The sequence below is a fragment of the Oryza glaberrima genome, chromosome 9, assembly GCF_000147395.1.
Source record: "Oryza glaberrima chromosome 9, OglaRS2, whole genome shotgun sequence".
NCBI lineage: Eukaryota > Viridiplantae > Streptophyta > Magnoliopsida > Poales > Poaceae > Oryza > Oryza glaberrima.
The window spans coordinates 11,322,354-11,344,786 of record NC_068334.1 but is presented as its reverse complement, the minus strand read 5'-3'; the positions used below and the strand labels follow the sequence as shown (position 1 = coordinate 11,344,786).

The 22,433-nt window shown below is 43.3% G+C and overlaps 3 protein-coding genes across 6 annotated transcripts; 2 read left to right on the top strand and 1 right to left on the bottom strand.

The window, feature by feature from the left end:
- The first annotated feature begins 891 nt into the window (after positions 1–891).
- On the top strand, positions 892–4,654 carry LOC127785376 (putative F-box protein At2g02030). The gene is made up of 3 exons (XM_052312808.1): positions 892–1,030; positions 1,456–1,539; positions 1,650–4,654. Exon 3 carries the CDS (start codon positions 1,662–1,664, stop codon positions 2,775–2,777), a length of 1,116 nt encoding a protein of 371 aa, XP_052168768.1. The 5' UTR covers positions 892–1,030; positions 1,456–1,539; positions 1,650–1,661; the 3' UTR covers positions 2,778–4,654.
- An 859-nt stretch (positions 4,655–5,513) lies between these two features.
- On the top strand, positions 5,514–9,032 carry LOC127785377 (uncharacterized). Of its 4 annotated transcripts, none has more exons than XM_052312812.1 (6): positions 5,514–5,832; positions 6,233–6,369; positions 6,747–6,878; positions 7,399–7,584; positions 7,966–8,090; positions 8,593–9,032. In XM_052312812.1, exons 1-6 carry the CDS (start codon positions 5,640–5,642, stop codon positions 8,816–8,818), a joined length of 999 nt encoding a protein of 332 aa, XP_052168772.1. In that variant the 5' UTR covers positions 5,514–5,639; the 3' UTR covers positions 8,819–9,032. The 4 variants fall into 4 exon arrangements, with proteins under 4 accessions (XP_052168772.1, XP_052168770.1, XP_052168771.1 ...); XM_052312810.1 differs by having other exon boundaries at positions 6,738–6,878; XM_052312811.1 differs by having other exon boundaries at positions 6,233–6,375.
- Positions 9,033–9,189: 157 nt separating this feature from the next.
- Positions 9,190–11,893, bottom strand: LOC127785378 (ASC1-like protein 1). Its single transcript, XM_052312813.1, has 6 exons — positions 11,416–11,893; positions 10,611–10,837; positions 10,371–10,526; positions 10,087–10,272; positions 9,739–9,923; positions 9,190–9,646 (listed from the first exon to the last, which is right to left on the bottom strand). The coding sequence occupies exons 1-6, from the start codon at positions 11,569–11,571 to the stop codon at positions 9,615–9,617; spliced, it is 942 nt and encodes a 313-aa protein (XP_052168773.1). The 5' UTR covers positions 11,572–11,893; the 3' UTR covers positions 9,190–9,614.
- Positions 11,894–22,433: the final 10,540 nt, after the last annotated feature.

The following is a 22,433-nucleotide window of genomic DNA, read 5'->3' as shown; positions in this document are numbered from 1 at the left end:
TCATGATTTGTTGTAAATTATCGCCTTTTCTTTGGCTGCTGTCATGAGGACATGCCTTATTCTTGCGCGTGGCATGTGAGGATACGAGATGTAGAGAGGAAGAGGGCGAGAACTGAGAGAGAGGATTGGGGGGGGGGGGGGGGAGGGGGGACAAAGCACAAGTAAGGCATTATAGTATCGACGATTGGGCGACGCCTACACTATGCAGGCCATGCTGACCTATTAGTGTAGGCTAGCGGTCGTCAGCAGGATGACAAAAAAAATCCGGCCACGTCTAATTTATTTGTAGGCCGCCACCCTCATTTTGCATGGCGCCATGCAAAATATGCGGGAATTTCTAGGTTAATTTCCTTACGTGAACAACAATAGAAGTCCCCCAAACAAATCATTTACTTATATTTAATCACCTCTACAATTTTACCCCTATAATAAAAATCTAGAGGACTCCAATTTTACATCCTAATAATTCATATTCTATATTTTTCCTTAAAACTCATAAACATCATCAAATTAATAGATAGACAGAAAGTATATATCGACCCATTCTCATCCAAAGAAAACATACTTTCAAATGAAACCGAACATCAAAATACACCTCTACTTAATAAAAACACTAATCAAACATCACTATTTCAGTCCTCCTAGCACCTTATTTTTTTAGATTAAAAAAGGGGCATAACCGCTCGCCCCAAACCACATCGCTATCGTATCGACCGCCGATCGCGACTCCCTCCTCCCCCTCTCACGACGGGGAAGCCGACAGGCCCCCATCCCATATATCGACGGCCCTCCTGCCGCCGCCGCCGCCTCGAGATTCGTGCGCCCCACGGCCGGCTCGACACGGCGACGCCGCCCCCCCGCGATGAGCGGTTTGCTTCTTCGCTGCTTACAAAGAGGAGTATATACAAATACCAACCCACCCCTCCTCTCCTCCTCCTCCTTTTTCCTCCCCCTTCCGAAACGACGAAAAGCAACCGCCGAGGCGGAAGCGGGGAGAGGAGAATTCGCCGCCGCCGCCCCCCGATCGGTGGTGAGCACGACGCGCTGTTCTTCTTCTTGTTGTAGTTTTCTTTTCTGTTCCGGCGATTCGGCGGCCTCTCCTATCCCCTTTCTTGTTGTTGTTGTTGTTGTGAATTTTCTGATCCTCGATTGGAACGAGGGGGCGGTGGGGGGGGGGGGGGGGGTGATTGATTGATTGATTGAGTTCGGTTTGGGCGGAAGGTAGGTTGGTCCGTTCGTTGGGGCGGGCTTGGCTGGCTCTGGTTCTATTCTTTTCTGCCGGCAGCTAGGCACCACCTACCGCGTGAGGTGTTTTGTTCTAGGTCACCGGAGGAAGAATCTTGGAGGGGGCAATGCGGGTTTGGGTATCTTCTGGTGATTTGTTGCGTTTGGGGGGTTCGGATTAGTTTGGTTTCTTGGTTTAGTTTGCGCTAAATTTGTGTTTCTTGGATTCAGGAAGAACAACTAACAACTAGATTGATCCATCCCTGCGCCGCCGCCTCCGCCTGCCGTGGGGGCTCTCTCCGCTGTGGATGATAGGTATGGTGCGATGAGAATTTTCGTTAGGGTTCTTGCGGATTTGTAATACTAGGTGATTCTTGTTTGTGCTAAGATGCTGTGTGTGGATTGTTTGGTGGATGCGAGGACAGGGAGGCTCGACGATGGGAGGGAAGAAGGCCAAGACGGTGGAGAGGAATGACCACCGCCTGCTCTGCAGTGACGTGCTCACGGAGGTCTTCCACAGGCTGCCGGCGCGCACCCTCGCGTCGTGCAGGCTTGTCTGCAAGTCATGGATGTCGGAGCTCACCGATCCCCATTTCGTCCACGAGCACCTCAAGAGGAGCCAGCAGAAGCTCCTGCTCTTTGCGAACGACAAGGCGAACGATAGGTCCCTCGCGATGGTGCTCGCCGACGACACGGGGGCTACCTACCAGCTGACCAGGCCCATGGCTTCGAGGAGCCTCTTTGTGCACAATTCTTGCAATGGCCTGCTCTGCCTAGGTGACAGCACAGGAGCCGTGCAGTTGCTCAACCCGACGACCGGCGAATCGGCTACTCTGCCGATGCCGATGTATACCGCAGGGAGCAGCCAGTTCTCGTCGTGTAATTGGCACTGCTTGGGGTTTTGCCCGTCTACGAAGGAGCACAAAGTGGTACATTTCTACCTGGGAGCTCATTTTGATTCTTTCAATGTGTGCTGCGAGATATTCACTATTGGAGATAAATCCTGGAGACAGATTGGGAGTTTCCATGGAGCACCGACAGATAGAGGGGTGCATGTGAATGGAGCAGTGTACTATCTGACAAAGTTCCGTTACATTGCTTCGTCACGTATCAATTGTTTGAATCTTGAGAGCGAAAATTTTGATGTGATGATGCTTCCCCCACGCAAGTCGTATGGAGGGCATTGCTCTTTGGCGGAGCTTGAGGGAAAGCTATGCTTGCTAGTTGTGGAGGGTGGACATGATAATCCACCTCGTACAATGGACATATTGATGCTTGATAGTGGTGATAAGACAACCTGGACGCACAGATACCACATCTCATTGCCATGGTTGATGCCTTCATGTTATTTTACTCCAAAACACACTTTGTTCCATGAGGGAAAAATTTGGGTTCAGTTGTTGGCTCGGAACCTCTACTGTTATGATCCAAGTTCAAGCTCCACTGAACTGAAGATGGCATGTCCAGAATCTGAGTTTCCTTTTAGCACACATACTTTCATTGAAAGCATAGTTCCTCTGCGCAAAGATTACTTCATCAAGCAGATACAGTGATAATGGTGTTCATCACTTGTTTTCCAGATGTTCCGCAGTTCACAGAATTACAAAATTGTGCCCCCTTTTTCCTTTTCCGTTGATGAATTTTAGCTGGTCAATGACTTAGAGTGGCCTATTTTACCGTGAATTGTAATTAGCTAAAATAAATGCAGTATTGAAACCTCCTTACAGCACATGCTTGTCTGACTTCTAATTGATGTGCTTGTTTCTAACTTCCTATTATGATGCTAAATTGATATGACGAGTTGAGAAAGAGAGGTTGTTCAGTTTTTACTTTACTTTGAATTATTGTTGCCATTTTAGGTGACCTTTTTTACATAACAGTGAAGCATACATTTCTAATAAATTTTGGTTCTAACATCATACCATTTAGATATGTGCCTGCTACATGCTACCACATTAATATGGATAGGCCAATTTAGCTGTATGCATTGGACTACTCCTGTAATAACAGGTGCAGAGTTCTGCCTGTTCAAGGAAAAAGATTAAATGGCAACCGTTTATAACAGATGAAATTTGATTATGACATGAGTGGTGGTGCTTTTTTGGGGGGCAGAGTTGCTGGTTTTGTGCATCATATTTATTAAGAACCCACTCTCAGATTTTTTTTTTTAACAGCACTTTCTGATTGTATCATCAGCTATCTATCTTGTTTTTTCCCGATCTTTTACTTCATAGCCAACTTCCATGTTTGCCTTTCCAGAAACACACCTGCCCTAAATATTGCTAGCTTTTATTTCGAATAACTATTGATGACTACTCAGTGTTATGTGTTCTATTGTTATACCCTTGTTGAAGAAAAATACTATTTGTGCTTTCTAGAAAGACATATGAATGGAGGATAGTTGTGCTAAATAATCCTTCAAAAGGAACACAGCAAGGTATGCTCTAGACACCCTTCTTTTAGAATCATTCTTGTACCAATTCTCAGACTCGATCAGAATCTTTATGTGCTGCTTCATATCGCTACACTTACTTTGGTTGTTATGGCAATGCTGTGCAACACATTGGTTTACAGTAAGATGAAATCTGAAACCAATGGTTTCCATTGCAGTTACAGTGATGTTCTTCTGATCTTAGGAAGGCAACTCGTACGCTCTTGTGAAGTATCAATCAATTTGCAAGACTTGGCTCTTCGTGATATCAGCCTCAAGATTTGATCAAGCGCTTTCTCTTCTCCACAGATCAGCAGCAGTAGTGATGCTGTAAGGTGAGCCTGCTATGCCTGAGGTCCAGATGTCTCATCACAGTCTTTGTACAAATGTACATACTTCCTGCAACAGTGTTCCAGCTTAAGCCTGACAACTGCTAATCAGTCCTGCTGTGGATGCCAACTAATTCATCTTCAACAACGTCGTTACCGTACATCCAATTGGTACTCCCTAGGATTTTGTCCTTGAAGAAGGGAACTCAAATTGGTACAATTCATATGAATTGCACAATTCATGGTATCAGAGTTGGTTCGACATTTACCTGCTGCTTCTCTCAATCTCTCTTGAGAGTGAAGATCTGGATGTTGTTTTGCTTCATCCATATCATGGTTTCTGTATCAGTCATTGCTCTCTGACGGAGCCTGGGTGTCAGATTGGCTCTGTGGTTGTGCAGCAAAAAGAGATGAACATGCTGGTGCTCAATGACCACTCATCAGTACAGGATTTTTGTTGATCCAATCCAATCCACCGAAAAGTTGTGTCGACTTGGAGGAGTATGAACACCCCCCCTTCAGGCTTCAGTATCCATCCTTATTTTTTTGTTGGAAGTCTGGTTCCCTTGCGTGATAGGTTTCATTTCAGCTGTTCTTTGTGTTTCATTGTGATCCAGATTTTTTCCGAATGTACCTGCATCATCTGTTACGGCCACCAAAAATTGCTTGATGTGATTAAGCTTCAATGAATCCATACAGAAATATTGGTGTTTTTGTGATGCTTCTTTCTTGAGAACATCTTCTGGAAAGAAAAAAAAATTATGGGGGATATCAGTCACCATTTTGCCAGACGACTTGTCTCACTCGAATCCTGAAGTCCCATGGTTGTTTCAGTTCTTGGGAGAACTTCCATTTTCATCAGAATATGAAACCAAAATATGAATGCTTGGGGTTCTTGAAAGCTCCGGTCTAGATGATGCTAGTTGGTCTATTAGCATGAACCATCCAATGCTTGATTTTTGATATCTCTACATTTGTCTGTTGATCGGAGTTGTTTACTGGATCCAATGTACCAGACCCCTCCAAAGAGATGATGGAAACTGCTTTATGAGTAAGACCTAGGGTTTGCAGGTAAAGATTTGACCTCAGGTGCTAACATGCCAACCGTTGACGAATTGAGATGAGATGCTTTCTGAAGCAAAGCACCATCTTGCACGTCCCAAAAAGTACAGGAATAATTTGCAGCATATTATGTAGGGGATTTCGCGCAAACTGCTAGTAATAAACTGATGAAAACCAATGAAATCCATACAAATCTTGTTAAAAATATATTAACATTCAATTCATTTCATTTTAAACTTGACAAAAAACCGAGCAATTTGTATTTTCGACCTAGTAATCCGGACCGGTTTCCATCGGTTTTAGGAACCCTGCTTACAAATCACTAAATTTGAACCAAAATTGCAACATTCATTTAGAACCCCTTTAACAAATTCTAAAAAGAAATTACAAAAAGTAATAAAATCAGGTCAACCTAAACCAACAGTAAATAACAAATAAATAAATAAATAAATTGAAGAACATGAAACGAGAGCAAGTGAAGAAGACGCAAAGTCATATTCATTCCACTGGTTGGTGGACCTGCCGAACCGAACCGAGGCTCACCGGAGACCAGAGGCCGCGGCCGCTGGAGTTCGCCGGCGGCGAGCGAGGGCATGGGCTGCTCCATCTCGGGGCTCAACGCCCTCTACGACGCGGCGACGGGCGGCGGCGACGTGTGGATCAACGAGCGCCGCTTCCGCGTCCTGCGCCAGATTGGGGAGGGCGGCTTCGCCTTCGTCTACCTCGTCAGGGAGCACCAGGCCTCCGCCGACGCCGCGCGCGGCCGGAGCCCCTCCCTCGCCTCAGGTTCTTCCCCGCTCGATCCTGCTCCAACCCCACCGCCCCCGCGCCTCTTGGCGAGTTCTTGATTTCGCCCTCGTGTTTGTTTGTTCTTGGTTTGCTCGAAGGTTCTCCGCATAAGATTTGCGCTTGGTGGACAAGACTTTGAAAATTTATCTTGGGGGTTTTCTGATCGAAACCATGTAGTAAATTGTGTTCATGATCCACTTCGAGTAATCAAGTAAGAGTGTTGTGATGGAATGAGTGGAATTTCTGTAATTTCAGAGCTTATTGTAACCCAATTAGAGTTTCTTTCATTGGAATAGATGGGGTGAATCTGGGATTTTCAGGAGATTATTTACTATTGTGAAGTTGTTTCGAGTCCTGAGAGATTTCTGATGCGTGTATGTTTTAACCGTTGGTACAGAGGATGGGACATATGCTATGAAGAAGGTGCTGATACAGAGCAAGGAACAGCTAGATCTGGTGAAGGAGGAGATCCGTGTTTCGTCATTGTTCAACCATTCTAACCTGCTTCCGCTTCTTGATCATGCCGTGATAGCAGTTAAGGTCACATTCTGTTCAGCGCCTTTTTTTCGTGCTAGAGGATGACAAGTCTCAGGAAATGTGAAAGATTTAAGGAAATCGCTGTGATTTTGGCGAGTTGGTTGTGCGCTTGGGCTTGATGATATTGTAGGATTTATGCTAGATATATCTGAAGCATATGCTTGTTTCATGTTAGTTAGGTAGTACATCCTAGAGATACAGCAACAAAATGGATTCTGTAATGCGGATATTTAGGGTCTGCCATAAGCCCATAGTGTTAATTAGCAATAAGTATGGTCACAAATGGTTAGGCAAATTATTACCTACCGTATACTATGCAAGTCTGTTTCATTCTAAGAGGACTTCTATGGATTTCATATATTTAGAATCAACAGGGAGATTGGAACCATGAAGCCTACTTGCTCTTCCCTGTCTATATCGATGGTACTCTGTTTGACAATGCCAAAGTCATGCAATCCAGGAAGGAATTCTATTCAACAATCGATGTTTTGAGAATATTCCAACAGGTAAGCAGTTTTACTAGACAATAATATCAACACTATTGATGTCGTTGAGAAATTTGAAGTCACGGTGAACTGATTACTTGTATGTGACTGGCCCCAGTTGATTGAGAACTTGAGATGCTCAAAACGAAATTATCTATCTTAGTGTTCCGTTACCTTTCTGAAGAACAAAAATATGAGCACAAAAGTCAAACTGTACCATTCTGATTTGACTTCTCTTGTGTAGTACTGATTTTTCTTTTCTTCTTGTACATGCTCTTATGTCTCATTCCTTCTAAACTTTCATGTCAAAATAAAATTCACAACATTTCTTCCTGGGCTTGTCTATAGAGAGATGATCATCTTAACAGTTTCTCTTACGCTGTTTCATATCAATGACATTGCTAACACACATTAAATGATGAGATGCTGAAGTAAGAAAACTGTTCTGGATTATCATCTCCTTATCTTTGCTTGAATAATAGTTAGTATTTCATTACCATCTCGCACCTCCCCTTTGTATACTAATAAAGGATCATCACAGCTCTGTGAAGGACTGAAGCACATGCACAGTTTTGATCCACCATATGCCCATAATGACGTTAAGACTGGCAATGTTCTTATAACTCACAGAAAAGGACAAGCACCTCTTGCAACTTTAATGGATTTTGGAAGTGCAAGGCCTGCAAGAAAAGAAATCCGTTCTCGTGCTGAAGCATTACGATTGCAGGTTTCTTTCATCTGCCTAGCATTTTAAGAGATAGCTCTTCTTGTTGATTTTCAATTTTCTCAATTTTTGGGATATTTTCCCATTATCCTAGAAAGATATTCTGTTCACCTATTCAGATGTTTTAGTACATAGGAGCATTTTCTTTCTGGTGAAATTTTTATTTCTCTACAGCTGTGAGTGATTATGTTTGAACTATGAATTATAACTGGTATTTTTATCTCCCCATAAACTGGTGGATATACCAGGCCAAATAATCATGTAAAAACTTAGTACTCACTTTAACATGCAATTGTTACTCAGAAGAAGTTGAATACCAGTACTTGGAGAACCATTGGTCTTTTGCTGTCTAGACATGACGGTTCATATCTTGCTTTACTATAGGAATGGGCCGCTGAACATTGCTCTGCGCCTTACCGTGCACCTGAACTGTGGGACTGCCCAAGTCATGCCGATATCGATGAGAGGACAGACATCTGGTCTCTAGGATGCACCCTTTATGCTATCATGTAAGTTCGCTTTGTCTTCTTCATGAGTAAAATATGATAATCTTTGATTCTGTTCATCTCTTGTCAATGTGTTAGTTTCATTCTAAGTGTTTGTGGGTCTGCTATTGTTCCAGTTGCTTGGGCACATAATTACTTACACGATTTTAGAAACTCCGCTCAATTAACCATGCATGTCATGTTATTAGCAGCATTGGCAACTTTGCTCAATTCAATGTCATAAATGATCATTCCATTATTTTTTTTTGGGGGAATACATTCCATCAAAGTTTTAAAGAATATATATTAGATACTTGGTGAAAGTAATTACCAATTGTGATCCTGCAATAGTCTTTTCAAGATTAAACTCAAGTTTGTAGAAGTTCAAAGTCAAGTACAACTATTTTATTTCATAAAGCTCCTTATCCCGTCAATAATCTTAAAGAATGCAGTGCACAGATCCATTAGAGTTATAGCCTGCGGTTACCTAATAATTATCTGTTGTTTAAATCATTTTCCTTCTTAGGTACAATGTTTCACCATTTGAGTATGCTCTCGGTGAATCTGGAGGAAGCTTGCAATTAGCCATTGTCAACTGCACGCTGAAGTGGCCGGCAGGACCCAGCCCTCCTTACCCTGATGCACTTCATCAGTTTATTACCTGGATGCTTCAGCCACAACCTGCAATGCGCCCTCACATCGATGACATAATTCTACATGTCGAAAAGCTTATGGAAAAATATTCGTCTTAAACCTGCTGAACATTCTACTGACTTTGTTTACACAGTTACACAAGTGAATATATTGCAAATTGTGAACATTGTTCATGTCTGAGGTCTTTCCTTACTGAGAATTGAGATTGAGTAGGCACAATTTATTCTTTGTGGATCTTTCAGATTGTAATTGACATGCCTCCTAACTGTTGTTAATTCTGGTATTCAGTTTTCTTGTAAAATATTCGGTGAATACCACAAGTTTTCTCAACTTATAACCTCCATTGATACCTTCTTTCTTGTGCTTCTTCCCCAGGTTCTTGTTTTATTTGTTTTAAAGAATTGGGTACAAAAGTAAATGTTTGATTGTGTGGACAGGATAGATGGCAAAGTTAGAACCCTACAGAAGAAAACGACACCTGGAACTTGATGGAAAATGAAACAAAGAATGTGTAAAGAATATCAGGTTATTTTTTGTCCAGAATTTCCATTAGAATGGAAGATACACCAAGTTACAATCGAGTTCCACAGAACATTACATGATTGCACCGTAAATTAATTAATCGTCTGCACAATTACAAGAATGAACCAATGAATTAACGAACTTATCCTGCATATTTCTCTTATAAATGAGGATATAAGGGGGGAAAACATTGATCAACTTTTTCTCATAAAGTATATGGCAGCGCAAGCAGCCTCCTAGCAACTCGTGAATCATGGTTGCCATGTTTGATACTGAAAATTGATCTGGTCTGGGAATCAGGTATTCAATATGATGTATCTTCATGTAGGGATCACTATATATAGTTCTTCAGTTAAGCATTCAGCCCACAGATTAGTCTTCATGATCTTCTTCACCTTCAGAATCTGTTTGATAGTGAGCAGTTTTATGAGACAAATAAATATACAGTCCTAGAAATAAAACTTATTTAAATCAGTAACATGAAGGAATCAATTACCAGATCGAACATCATCGCCGATACGGCCTCTAGATTGAATTTGCTTGACTAGCATCCGGTATATTAGTACCCACCAATATATGTGAAGAACTAGAAGTGAGAACAGAAGGCTGTTGAAAACATAGTAGTATATGGGGCCGTAAAATTTATGCTTCTCTTTGTCCAAGGTCAGCAGTACTTCATAGCTGAAAAAGGTACCAGATCATTGATCAACAAAGTTTCTTAAAGTCTTTCTAGTGTAGTTGTGTAGTTGTGCCGTTGTGCTCTTTTCGATTATAGCGCTAAATGGCTAGAGATGCGTAGATAACACCAGATGCCAGAGCAGCATATAAGCAGGTATGAGTTTACCTTGTGCTCCTTAGGATCCAGAACGGGAAAATTATTAGACGCAGAAGAATCCATGAAGCCACAAAAAGAAGAAATGCTACAACAGCTAGCCCCTCGCAACTACTGTACTTGGACATCTTCCCAATCTCTAAGAATATATCACTAGCATCATGAAGGGCTAGAACAACAGAGCCAACGCGAGCAAATCTGTTCGAAAAACACAATAATATTTAAATATAGCTTGTGGAGCTGGAATGCCATACATACAAGCAATTACCTTATCTGGGAAATTGTTCAGAATATACCTGAAAATATAGGATAGAACGATCAAAACAACAGTTGCCAAATGGTGAGACATTGAGACTCCAAAGTCTGACCGCCTTGTTTCCCAGAACAAAAGAGCAAAGATGGAATATGTGTAAAATCCAGCAGCAAACATGTAGACAGCCTTAAGCTTGAGTCTGCAATAAGGTAGAAAACAGGAAAAAAAAACTCAGTGTGACAGAAACCTTTTCACAGGTATAGATTATTTTTTTTCCACTCACTTTGTCTTCTGATCAGGCCAGATCTGTTCACCAGGCCCAACCCAGAAATTTCTGGTGTTCTTGAACCATGGCTCATTGTATGTTACAGACAGTGATAGCAGTTCTGCAGAAAGAAAATAGACGAATTTCCATGCTGACTCCTTAAACTTGTTAATTTTCTTCCTGCTTTCATCTGTTTCAGCAAGTTTGTCATACCCCTTTCCAAGTACAAGCCTTCTTGCTAATAACTGCGAATTGAACAAGACGATAAGTCTATAATATATGCATGCAAGGGAGTACAGGTATTGCACAAATATGACACATGCAACCATTGCATCAACAATTGTATCCTGCTAGTATCAAATCATTGCAGAGATGGTTAAAAGTGTTACCATAAACGCGTCACCTTGTACTCCAATTAAAAGCAACTCAACACAATCAAGGCCTACACTTTATGCCTTTGTATTAAAGGGAACAAATCAACCACACAACCAACTTGCTAACTGTTAGTACTAAAAGAAGCCAACTTCACATGAAAACAAACTATGAACACATCTTTTATCAATCCAATCGCGCGGAGTCCGAATCGAAAGATACTGCATTCATTTTCACCATGCTCATAATTTCAACAGCATATGAAATCTGCACGACAGAACTCTGCATAATTGAAAATGAAAATTCTGACACCCAAAAGCAGATGCCTTTTATCTAACAGTCTTAACATAATCAAACCGATCCATTAACAACTCCCAAGTCTACCACCTGCAGTTCAACACTGCAATCCCAAGGGCATCTCGGATCTAACGAGACAATGCGCAGATTTTACCTCGAAGACGAAGCGGTCGAGGAGGAAGCGGACGGCGGGGAAGAAGGCGACGAGGAAGGGGAGCACGGCGAAGTCGCCGTAACCCGGGTAGGACTCCGCCTCCCAGTCCACCGGCGCCGACGACAAACCCAGCAGGTGCTCCGCGAGCGCCGCCATTGCCGGAGGAGGAGGGCGACGAGATCCAAGAACTCTCACGCTCCTCGGATCCAAAAACACCAAAACTCCCCAACTCCTCCAAGAACGCGAAATGGCTCCGCGAGATTCGGGTGGGTGGGGAGGATGAGGGTCAACTCACTCAACTCGAGATCAGCAGCAAGAACAGGGAGGGATTTAGGATCGGGGGAAGAAGAAGAAAGAGAGTAAAAAAGACTTGTTTTTTTTCGGGTGGATGTGATGGCGAGGAATGATGAACTGGCGCCCTTTTTCTGCGGGGAAACAAACGGGAGAATCTGCAGCTGGAGTAGAGAGAAGAGAAGAGAGTAGCCTTTCTCAAGATAAGATCCAAGGCGGCGGCGATTATTGTACTCGGGCAAATTGGTCAATGTGTGTACGAAATGCTTTAAAAAATGCATGGAAATTATGTGCAAATCGATGTAAGCCTTGTTTACATAAAAAAAAAATTAGTCAAAAAATAGGACATTAAATGTGGAAAAAAAACAATTACACAGTCTACATGTAAATTGCGAGACGAATCTTTTAAGTCTAATTACGCTATGATTTGACAATGTGATGCTACAGTAAATATTTGCTAATAACGGATTAATAAATTCGTCTCGCAGTTTACAGGCGGAATTTGTAATTTGTTTTGTTATTAGTTTACATTTAATACTTCGAATGTGCGTCCATATACTTCAAAAACTTTACACCCAAAGAACTAAGCACACCCTAAATATCTGCCGTCTGCCGAGTACCTTAAAATTTCGTGGAAATTAAGTAGCCCATTTACAACAGCCAGAGTGCATTAGTGTTAATTGCCAACTACTCTCATAGTTTCATATTATGAGTCGTTTAACTTTTTTTGGTAAAATTTATTAAGTTTAACTAAATCTATAGAAAAATTTATTAACATTTAAAACACCAAATTAGTTTCATTAAATTTAACATTGAAAATATTTTTATTATATGTTTGTGTTGTGCTACTATATTTATTTGGTTAAACTTAAATAAGTATGACTAAAAAAAATAAAATAATTTATGATAGGAACGGAGATAGTATCACTTAGAGTATCTCCAATAGCATCTTAATATCATTTCTAATCGGTTCCAATCGATTCTCGTCTTATTCCTACTATCTTCTATTTCCTAGCCCGCAATCATCGTTATCCATTTATAGGGACACACTTTGGTTCCCAATTGCATGTGCGAACGTGATTTCGTGGGAAAGGAGGGATGATTTCTATTGGACTTTTCTTGGGGGGCCTACCTATTAATTCTTAGGAAGCCAATTTCAACCAACTTTTAGAGCAATGAAAAATTAAACACCTCAAAATTTTGTTTTAGGATTCTCAAAACTAAAATTTTAGGTATATTTTGAGATGGTGTTAGTGATGCTCTTAAAAATACTTCTTTATATAAACTTCCCTTGTTGCTTGGGTTTGATGTGCTATGGGCTCAGCTACTCTTAATTTCGCTTATGTGAAAATTGAGTCATCCTCCACTTCTCCCCCACAATCATATTTCCGTCACATAAAAAAATTACCTACCTTGAAACATTACCATGTCTAAAATAAAAATAATAACGCCTACTCTAAAAATGTAATTCTCATTTTTGGACCACGATAGGAGGAGGGATGAGCGACTCTGGGGGCGACTCCACCGCCGGCGCGAGAGCCCCTCCAGCTCTCGAGCGTCGTCTTGTAGCTGTCGACAACAGGTCTACCCTACTCCCCACCCCTCCCCCCTCGACATGCCTTCGTCCCCGCGCTCGGTTTATCCCCCACCTTTCTTCTCCTCTAAAACCTGGTGCCCTTTTCAGTAGCCTCATTTTGCACAACTTTCACTCCTCTGTCTGCCCCTCGGGTGATCTTAAACACCGCTCTGACCGGATTGCTCCCCTTTGGATTGCAGTCTCCTCTAGGACTTCTAGCTTTAACTCATTCTCCATTAAGAACATTCTGAATTTCTGGTTCAGTTCATTTTCGCAATCCTTCTTGGTGGTCAGTTTGGGATTAGGCTTGTTCCGTACAGAGGTTGCTAGCTCCAATGTGGCTTCTACTATGATTTTGTCGGGCTCGTCGGTGATGCAACAGAAAGGGATCTCGCTCCACCTCACCATTCAATCAGCTGTTCTTGCTGTGAAATCAGATTTCCTCAATCAGCTGGATGAGATTTCCTCTCAGTTAAAGTTTCTTCCCGCCTTGGACGTGGCAGTTCAAAATACATGCAGTAACAGTGTTCCGACCTTAATGCCAGTTTAGGAAGTCTCTACTCTAGCCACTAATGCTGCTCTGCCTACCGATGATTTACTCCCATCTGCCGACTCCTCCAGGACTGAGCACCGCACTTACCGCGACGCGTTACTCGCCCCACCTACCAGCCCTTCGTCCACCTCCAACCTTGCGCCGCGGAAAGCCCCCCTCTCCATGCTCCATCGCTGTTTCCGCTGTTTGAGCCATGACCACACAGTTGAGTACTGCTGAGACCCCGTTGTCTGTGCAGCTTGCCGTGGCACGGGGCACCGCCAGTCCGATTGCCATGCCTCACTCTCGCCAAGGCAAATCCCCACGAGTTCCCGTACCACCCATCCCCTCCAACCAACAACTCGCCCACCCATCTTCCAAAGCCGCTGGATCAAAAATCCTGCGCCACCACCGCTCCGCCTGCAACACCACTTCCAAAAAAAACCCTATCCTAGCTCGCTTCACTCAGTCAAGATGGAGAGTGCGACTGCTCAAGTGCTCAGTGGAGAAGATGATGTTCCGGCTGCAACTTTTGCTGCTGACATGCTGGCTGGGGACCAGACTGCTGCTAGCGAGGGGCAAGATGGAGGTCTGAACTACTAGGATAATGAGGTATCTTTTGATCTGGAACAACTGTTTGCCCCTGCTCCTTTGCCCCACCCATGTCTGGCTATTCTGGCGGCTCACCGCACCGCGGTTGCTGGTCCGTCTAGACCGAAGGGGAAATCCCCCCTGTTGATTGTTGGTGCTGCTCTGCCAGTCATTAGTGAACCAGATGAGGTGAAGGACATCTTTGTGTGTGAGTCGGGTACTGCAAGCTGACCTGCTCGTGTCCTTGTTGTCTCTTTCAACAGTAGGTCCCCCCCTCCACTTGCATCGGGGAGGGCTCGCTTACCTCACCTGGGGTCGGGTGGGTCTCGTCCAGCTGGGACACCGAGCAGCTCTTCCTCAATAGAGGTTGAGTCAGATGATATTTCCTCAGCCGACAGCCCGCAGACAGGCCAGCTCAACCAGTTTCTTGCTCAGCTCAATCCAGCTTTTGCAGAACTGCTTCGCATGTACCCTCTCCACTATGACGTGTTTGCTCCCTATGCTGACATGCGGATTACTGCTCACTATGCATCTGCGTTCCTGTACCCTGCGGCTTCAGAACCGTCGCGTGTGATCTGGGAAGCAATGAGAGAGTACCTCACTCACATTCACTTCTCCTTGAACCCTGCTAGGAGGGGAGCTATGTTTGTCAGATTTAGTACTCCTGAGGATCGGGATGCTGTGGTGGATTTCCCTGGGACCATGATGGCAGAAGGGCACATCCTTGTCCTGGAGAATCCTGAGGACAATGAAACCCGCTTTCACCAACCGCTTGACAAGTTAACTGAGTTGGAAGTTCTGGATTGGCCCCCTGAACACCGCATTCCAGGCCGTATCAGAAACCTGTTCATTGGGGTTGCTTTTGTGATTGAAATCGATGATGAATGTGTATATGGGGACGACATGTCGTTCCTCTGTCTGGTTGTCCAACAATACCCGGGCCAGCCGGTCCTTCCAGCTATGTTTGTGTGGCTTCGAAATGGTGATATTGCTGTGGCAAAAATCAAGATCATCAGGACATGGGACGCGAGTTAGAACTTCGATGACAATGGCACATACACACACCACTTCCCAGTCCTTGTTGTCCTTAACCCGGGACGCCATTTCTCTCAAGCCCCACTACCGCCGCCTCCAATCAATCCTGGTCAGCCCCAGAATCAGAATCAGAATGCGGGAGGGGGGACACAGAACAATCTCCAATATGACTTTGTTGTTCCGCTTACAGCTCCTCCTCCTCAGTTTGAAGAGAACCTGCATGTTTGGAGTTCAGTTCATATCACAGAGTTGGTGGATGATCTAGTGATCAGGCACTTGAAAGACTTATCACTGCCGACTCTGACTGAACATATCCCTCATGAAGACACTGAACCAGATCAGACCTACTCAGTCAGGAAAGCCAAAGGCGACAAGAAGCGAGCCAATGAGGAGATTGTCAAGTGCAGGCAAAGCAGTCGCCTGGCAGCTTAGGAAGCAGCTCGCTTTCAGACTGTTGCTGGGAAGGCTGCCAGACTGAAGTTGAAGGAACAGTTCTCTAAGTGCTCTGTCAAGCTGAACCAGGTGGTGGCTAAGCATAAGCTACTTGATTGGGACTCTGCAACCACCCCTGAAGCGCTCAAAGATCTGGCTGTCACTTGTGGCCTGGATGACCATGATGTTGCTCAGCTCAACAAGGTGCTAGCTACGCTGGATGAAGATGCGGCTTAAGCAATGGGCCTCCTGGGGTAGGGATGTTTTGTTGGTCCTCCCCTACTCGGCTAACCCCCTTCCTATCTACTCCTTATTTAGCTATGGTGCTACTAGGTTCTCCAATGGCTGCTAACTCTCGATGTCTTTCTGTTCTTTCATGGAATGTTAGAGGCCTAGGGGATAAGACTAAATGTGATATTGTTCTTAATGATATATTATGTGAAAGACCTCTTCTAGTTATGTTGCAAGAGACAAAGCTTGCAATTGTTACTCCTGCGAAAGCTCGTGCTTTTCTTCCCACCTATCTTGCTGATTTCATGTCCACTGGATCTTACGGGACGAGAGGGGTTTGGTCTCTGCCTGGGATAGCACTTTGCTCTTGAAAACTTAGTATATCTCTCGTCATCATACGCTTTCGATTTCTTTTGAATCTCTGATTGATTCGATCTCCTTCACTGTCACCAATGTTTATGCTCCATCCGACCAGGCCTACACTGATGATTTCCTTGTTGAGCTGATTGATCTTGATAGAACCATCTCGGGACCTTGGCTTCTTATCGGAGACTTTAACCTAATCCGTTCCCCATCAGAAAAGAACAACGATTACTTCCGTTCCTCCCTTGCTTCCAAGTTCAATGATACCCTTGATCAGCTATCCCTAATTGAGCTCCCCCTTTTAGATAGACTATATACTTGGACGAACAAAAGGGATGAACCTGTCTTAGCTCGTCTAGACCGTGCCTTTATCAACCTAGACTGGAGCAACACTTTCCCAATGACTCACCTGAAATCTAACACAAGAACCACTTCGGACCATGTCCCTCTTGTTGTCTCAGCCTCTACTAAAGTCCCCAAGCCACAAATCTTCCGTTTCGAAAACTCCTACCTTCATAAATCATCCTTCTTGCCGGCTGCGCTAGCAAACTGGAACCCCTCCTAGGGGGATGTTGATGGGGCGGCGGTCATTGCTGCTAACCTCAAAAAAGTTCGATCCAATGTTAAAGCCTGGGCAAAATTAAACAAGGACGGATGGAGTGGAGGACGATTGCAGATTTGTTATTGATTACTTGGACTTTCAGGAAGAGAATAGGCCTCTGTCGCCGGCGGAACTTACTCTCAGCGTCGGTAGGGACCCAGAGAGCTGCCTTCGCAGGCAGCTTGTTCAGAGAAGTTCACCTCTTTACAGCTTCAAAAAGCAGCGTACTAGAAGCAACGTGGGAAGATCAGAAGGATTAAGCTGGGGATTGATAACACTAATTTCTTCAAAGCCCATGCGTCCAACAATCATCGCAAAACTTATGTACGCTTGATTAAAGTTCAGGGTGTCGAATTCTCTGATCATGCTGCTAAGGCGTCGATCATGCATGATTATTACAGTGCAATTCTATGGTCTACCTCAAATCCTGAGTGGCATTTTGATCTTGCAGCGTTGTATAGTCATCGCATTTGGAATTGTGACAGTCTGATCGCTCTATTCACCCAGACTGAAATACTGTTGGCAATCCGGCAAATGGACAGGAACAGTGCGCTGGGCCCGGACGGGTTTGGACCGGGGTTTTATCAGGCTGCCTGGGGAACAATATCATCTGATGTTATGCTAATGATGCAGAGTTTTCACGCAAATGAGGCTGATCTGGAGCAAATTAATAGAGCTTATATTGTCCTGATTCCAAAACCTAGGAAGGTGAACACACCTGATGGATACCGCCCCATTTCCCTGCAAAACTGTTTAGTTAAAATCATTGCAAAAGCGCTTGCTAACAGGCTGCAAATGGTACTCCCCGAGCTCATTGATGCTGACCGAACTGGTTTCTTGAAAGGAAGAAGTATATCTGAAAACTTCATTTATGCAAGTGAGTTGATTCAATGCTGTCATAAGAGGAAGTTACCCACTGCCATCGTTAAATTGGATTTTGCCAAAGCATTCGACTCGGTGACCTGGATCAGTCTCCTTGAAATTCTCCGTGTAAGAGGCTTCCCTGAGCTGTGGTGTTCATGGATCTCTGCTCTCCTATTTATACTGATCAAACATGTGCTACCCTCCAATATGCGGATGATACAATTGTAGTTTGCAGATCCTCAATACAAGACATCCAGCTGCTGAAAAACACCCTGGATCAATTCGCTCTTGCGTCTGGTTTGAAAATCAACTATGCCAAAAGTACTCTAATCGCAATGCACACGCCGGAGGATGAGGCTGCAAGCCTCGCTCAGATCCTCCAATGCAAAATTGAGGATTTCCCCATGTCCTATCTCGGCCTGCCTTTGACTCCATCTAAGGTTAGAAAAGGAGAATTACAACCAATGATCGCTCGAGCTGACAGATACCTTGCTGGCTGGCAAGCTCGCCTTCTATCATATGCGGAGAGATTAGTGCTGGTGAATGCTGTCCTGGACACCATACCTGTATACGCCATGTCTGCCATCAAAATTCCCAAAGGGGTTGTTGAAGATTTGACAAAAAAAGAGAAGAGCCTTCCTCTGGGCAGGTGAAGACACTTGCAGTGGGGCAAGGTGCTTAGTTTCCTGGGATTCAATCTGCACACCGAAGCAATTTGGAGGACTCGGGATCAAAGATATAGGCAAACAAAATAATGCACTACTCATAAGAAGACTTCATCACCTTCACTCCGGTCATTCCACCTAGGCTAAATGGGTCTGGGAAGAGATTTATAATTTCAATTTGCTGCAAACCTCACTCGGCCCTCACTACGATTCACTAACCACCCTCCTGCCGCTTCTTCAGCACAACACCTCAGTTCTGGTGGGGGATGGCTGCCGAACTTCGTTCTGGCATGATCGCTGGTGTGGTGACTGCGTCCTGGCAGACAAATTTGCGTCGTTATACACACACTCGCTCAGCAAAAATGACTCGGTGGCCAAAGTCCTTTCGCTGGATTTGAGGGGGCACTTTGCCCCCCCTCCCCCTCGACTATCATCGGTTGCATCTGATCAATTTACATGCCTTTGTGCCCTCCTGGCTGAGCACCCAGTGACAAATGGCCAAATGGATGTGCGTAGGTCAATTCATAACAATGATATTCTGAAGACAAGCCATGCATACCTAGCTCAATGTTGCGGACTTCCCCCCTGCCCCAACTGGATGTTTATATGGAATAATAAGGCTCCGCTCAAAGTCCAGTTCTTTGCCTGGCTCCTGGCTAAAGATCGACTCCCGACGAAGAGAAACCTTCATAAGAAAAACATTGTGTCCTCCCCTGACTGTGATCTTTAAAATAGCCCTGAAGAAACGGCTTCGCATTTGTGTTTGCATTGCCCTTTTGCTGCAGCATTTTGGAACAACCTTCATATCCAGATCAACATTACATCAATGAGCGAGCTGGCCTCCCTTCTCCCGCCTCATCAAATTCCTGGCAAACATTTTAGGGTGTTTTATCTCTTGTGCTTCTGGTGCCTTTGGAATCATCGCCATGGAGTGGTCTTCAGACATGAAGAAGCTTCCCTGCTTCGGGTTTTCACTATGTGTGTCACTGAAGCCACCATGTGGGCTGAGCGACTAAAGTTTGATGATCGTCATGTAGTCTCGGCTTGGAAATCTCTTTTTTCTTCATCTATTCGCTCTCTTGATGTATAACTGAATTTCCTATTCCTATTGCGTCCTAATGATCAATGAATTCAGGTGAGGAATCTCTCCCCCCCCCCCCCCAGTGAATTTTCTAAAAAAAACTAGTGTTATGTAAAAAAGGTAATAAGAATTAAAAACCGGGCAGAAAAAAACTAAACCCCATAAAATAATTTGTGCTTTTTATTACGTTTGCATGGGCTTTGAAGTAAATGATGTTAAAGGAGTAAGTACCTTATTTAACGACATTTAGCCTTTTACTACTAGGGTGCACATTAGACCAACTACACATCAAGAATACTTCTTGGTTCGGTTCAACACTAAAGTTGTTATCAGTTTTTTTTTTTACAGAATAACAACATGGGAGATCTCTGCCATTATAATTTTCTTCAATTGAAAAACAGATTCAACGAAAACAAAATATTAGACTGAAAAGTAATGGAAAAAATGAAGATAGCCAAGAAATAAGAAGATTTCTCTGTATCACACCCATTTCAAATGGAGGAACAAATAAAGTTCTTCCTTAAAAGAACCTTTTCCAACCAAAGAACTCTTGTTGTCAAAAGATAATCCCTTTTCTTTGCTAAGATCAAAATAATAGAGTTAGATGAACACGAGGTAACTAGAAATAGGTTAAATAGGGGGCGGCGGATCAGTGGTGAACGATTTGTTTATGTTATTTGTTGGATTTTTTTCATAGCTTGATAGAGAATTTGATAAGCCAATGAATTTTTTCTGCCTTTAGTAATACAGTTACTAATCAATTAAAAAATTAAGATATGTGCGTACACCAATGTTCTAAATCTCCGGCTATAGCTGCCACTATAGCCAAAGATAAAGAATGGGGAGGGGAATAGCTAGGATATACCAATTTTGACGCTACGATTTATTGGCCGCTAATAGCTACAGTTAGTCGGAGATAGCCGCCAAAATAGCCGAAGATAGCTGCACTTAGCGGCAGCAAAACTGAAAAATATACTTTTGACTTGCGAGGCCCATGAAGTTCAGCCCAAAAGGCCAAAAGCCCAGCCCAAAACTAAACCCTAATCCCCCTCCCCATCCACACCCGTGTTCTCTTCTTCTCCCCTAATCCCCGACTCCCATCCCCAAAGTTGCGGCGGCAGCGGCAGGGGCGATTGTGGTCGGCAGCGGCGGCGGTTCCTGCCCCCAAGCAGCAGCGCAGCTCCTCCCACCAAGCAACGGCAGTCGCTCTGACATGCTGTGGCAGCGGAAGCGGCGGTGCTTCTCCTGGCCGCAGCTGCGGTGGATGCAGCTTCTTCTCCTGGAGGTGGCAGGGGCTGCTGTTTCCTCCCAACGACGAACGGCCACCATTCCTCCCTACCCCCTTCACCAATCCTCCTTTCCATCGCGTCCCTGACCCCGAGCAGCAGCATGTCCCTGCCGGAGCAATATACAGACAAGAAAACATTCTCTGATTCAGATTGTTCAAATGCCAAATGTTTTGTATATGATGTTTTCCGATTTTAAATTGGTGATGAAATTTGAATTGGTGATGAACTCTATGTGCAATCAAATAAGTGATACTAGAAAATTAGCGTGCCGGTTGGCACGCCAATAAACTTATAGCCATGTGTGTATGTATTACCATGTGTATTACTATAAGCTATTGATTTCTACCAAAGCAATTGCTGTTAGTTCTATAGAAATATAAGATATCAACATGGTAATGGTACTTGCCTTAACTGTATTTTCGACATTATATGAAAATTCTTAGTGTTACTTGCTTATGTATTTGTAATTTTGCTTATATTTTCTTTATTTTCAATTAAACCTGTAGTAGATTGTATGTATTTGAAGATTTTTAATACTAAGATTCTTGTAACTACTTGTTTGGTGCTTTTAATTTCACTATTTATTGTTTTATTTTCTAGAAATATATGATGTTACTATCATGAAGTTACTTACCTCGATTTTGATTTAGTATGAAGTAATTGCATTTACGGAAAAAAATTATCATGGGTTAGAAATCCTAATATTTTCCCCTTTTCTTTCCCTTCATTTTTTATTTATTCAGTTTTCTATTGCTCCATCCGGCCATAAATATTTGGCCAAACATATGTAACTTGGCCACTAATAACATTCCATCCATGCGGAGGGAGTGTTTTCCCAACTCCCCTGAAATAACGCAGCCATAGTTTAGTTTATCAAACACATAAAAATAATATATATAAAGTTAATTGGAAAAGTACTATCATGATCTTATAAACTCAAACTAATGATCAAAGTTCATAAAAATAGACTGAAAATTCTTATTTTTAATGTTGAAAAAATTATCTTTGGGAGTACTTTTTTTCCCTATAATTCTCTATAGTTTTCTGTTCGCCAAGCATGCACATGCCTCGTATACCAAGAGGGATTTTCTTGATGGGAGTTTGATACATGAGAAACAATCTACTGCAGTTCTTTAGTTATTTTTCATGCGAATGGTACGTGGGGGCGTCAGGCCCATACGTGTATGCAAGGCCTGGCTGAATGCTAGGCCCTCCCATAGCACAACGCAGTGTTCTTTTTTTTTTCTTTTCTCGATCTTTCCCGATGCATGTATGTTCGCCTTTTTTTTTTTTTGCGTGGAGACCGTTCCGTGAATAGGGACTTGCCACATGGCTCATCTCTTCGGCGATTAATTTGCAGAGAATTCATGTTATAAGATGTCATTTTTTTCTTATATTTTAGAAAACTGCTAAATTTTTTAGTTGTAGCTATAGCCGGCTATAACTGCTCTTACCTGTTGGAGAGCT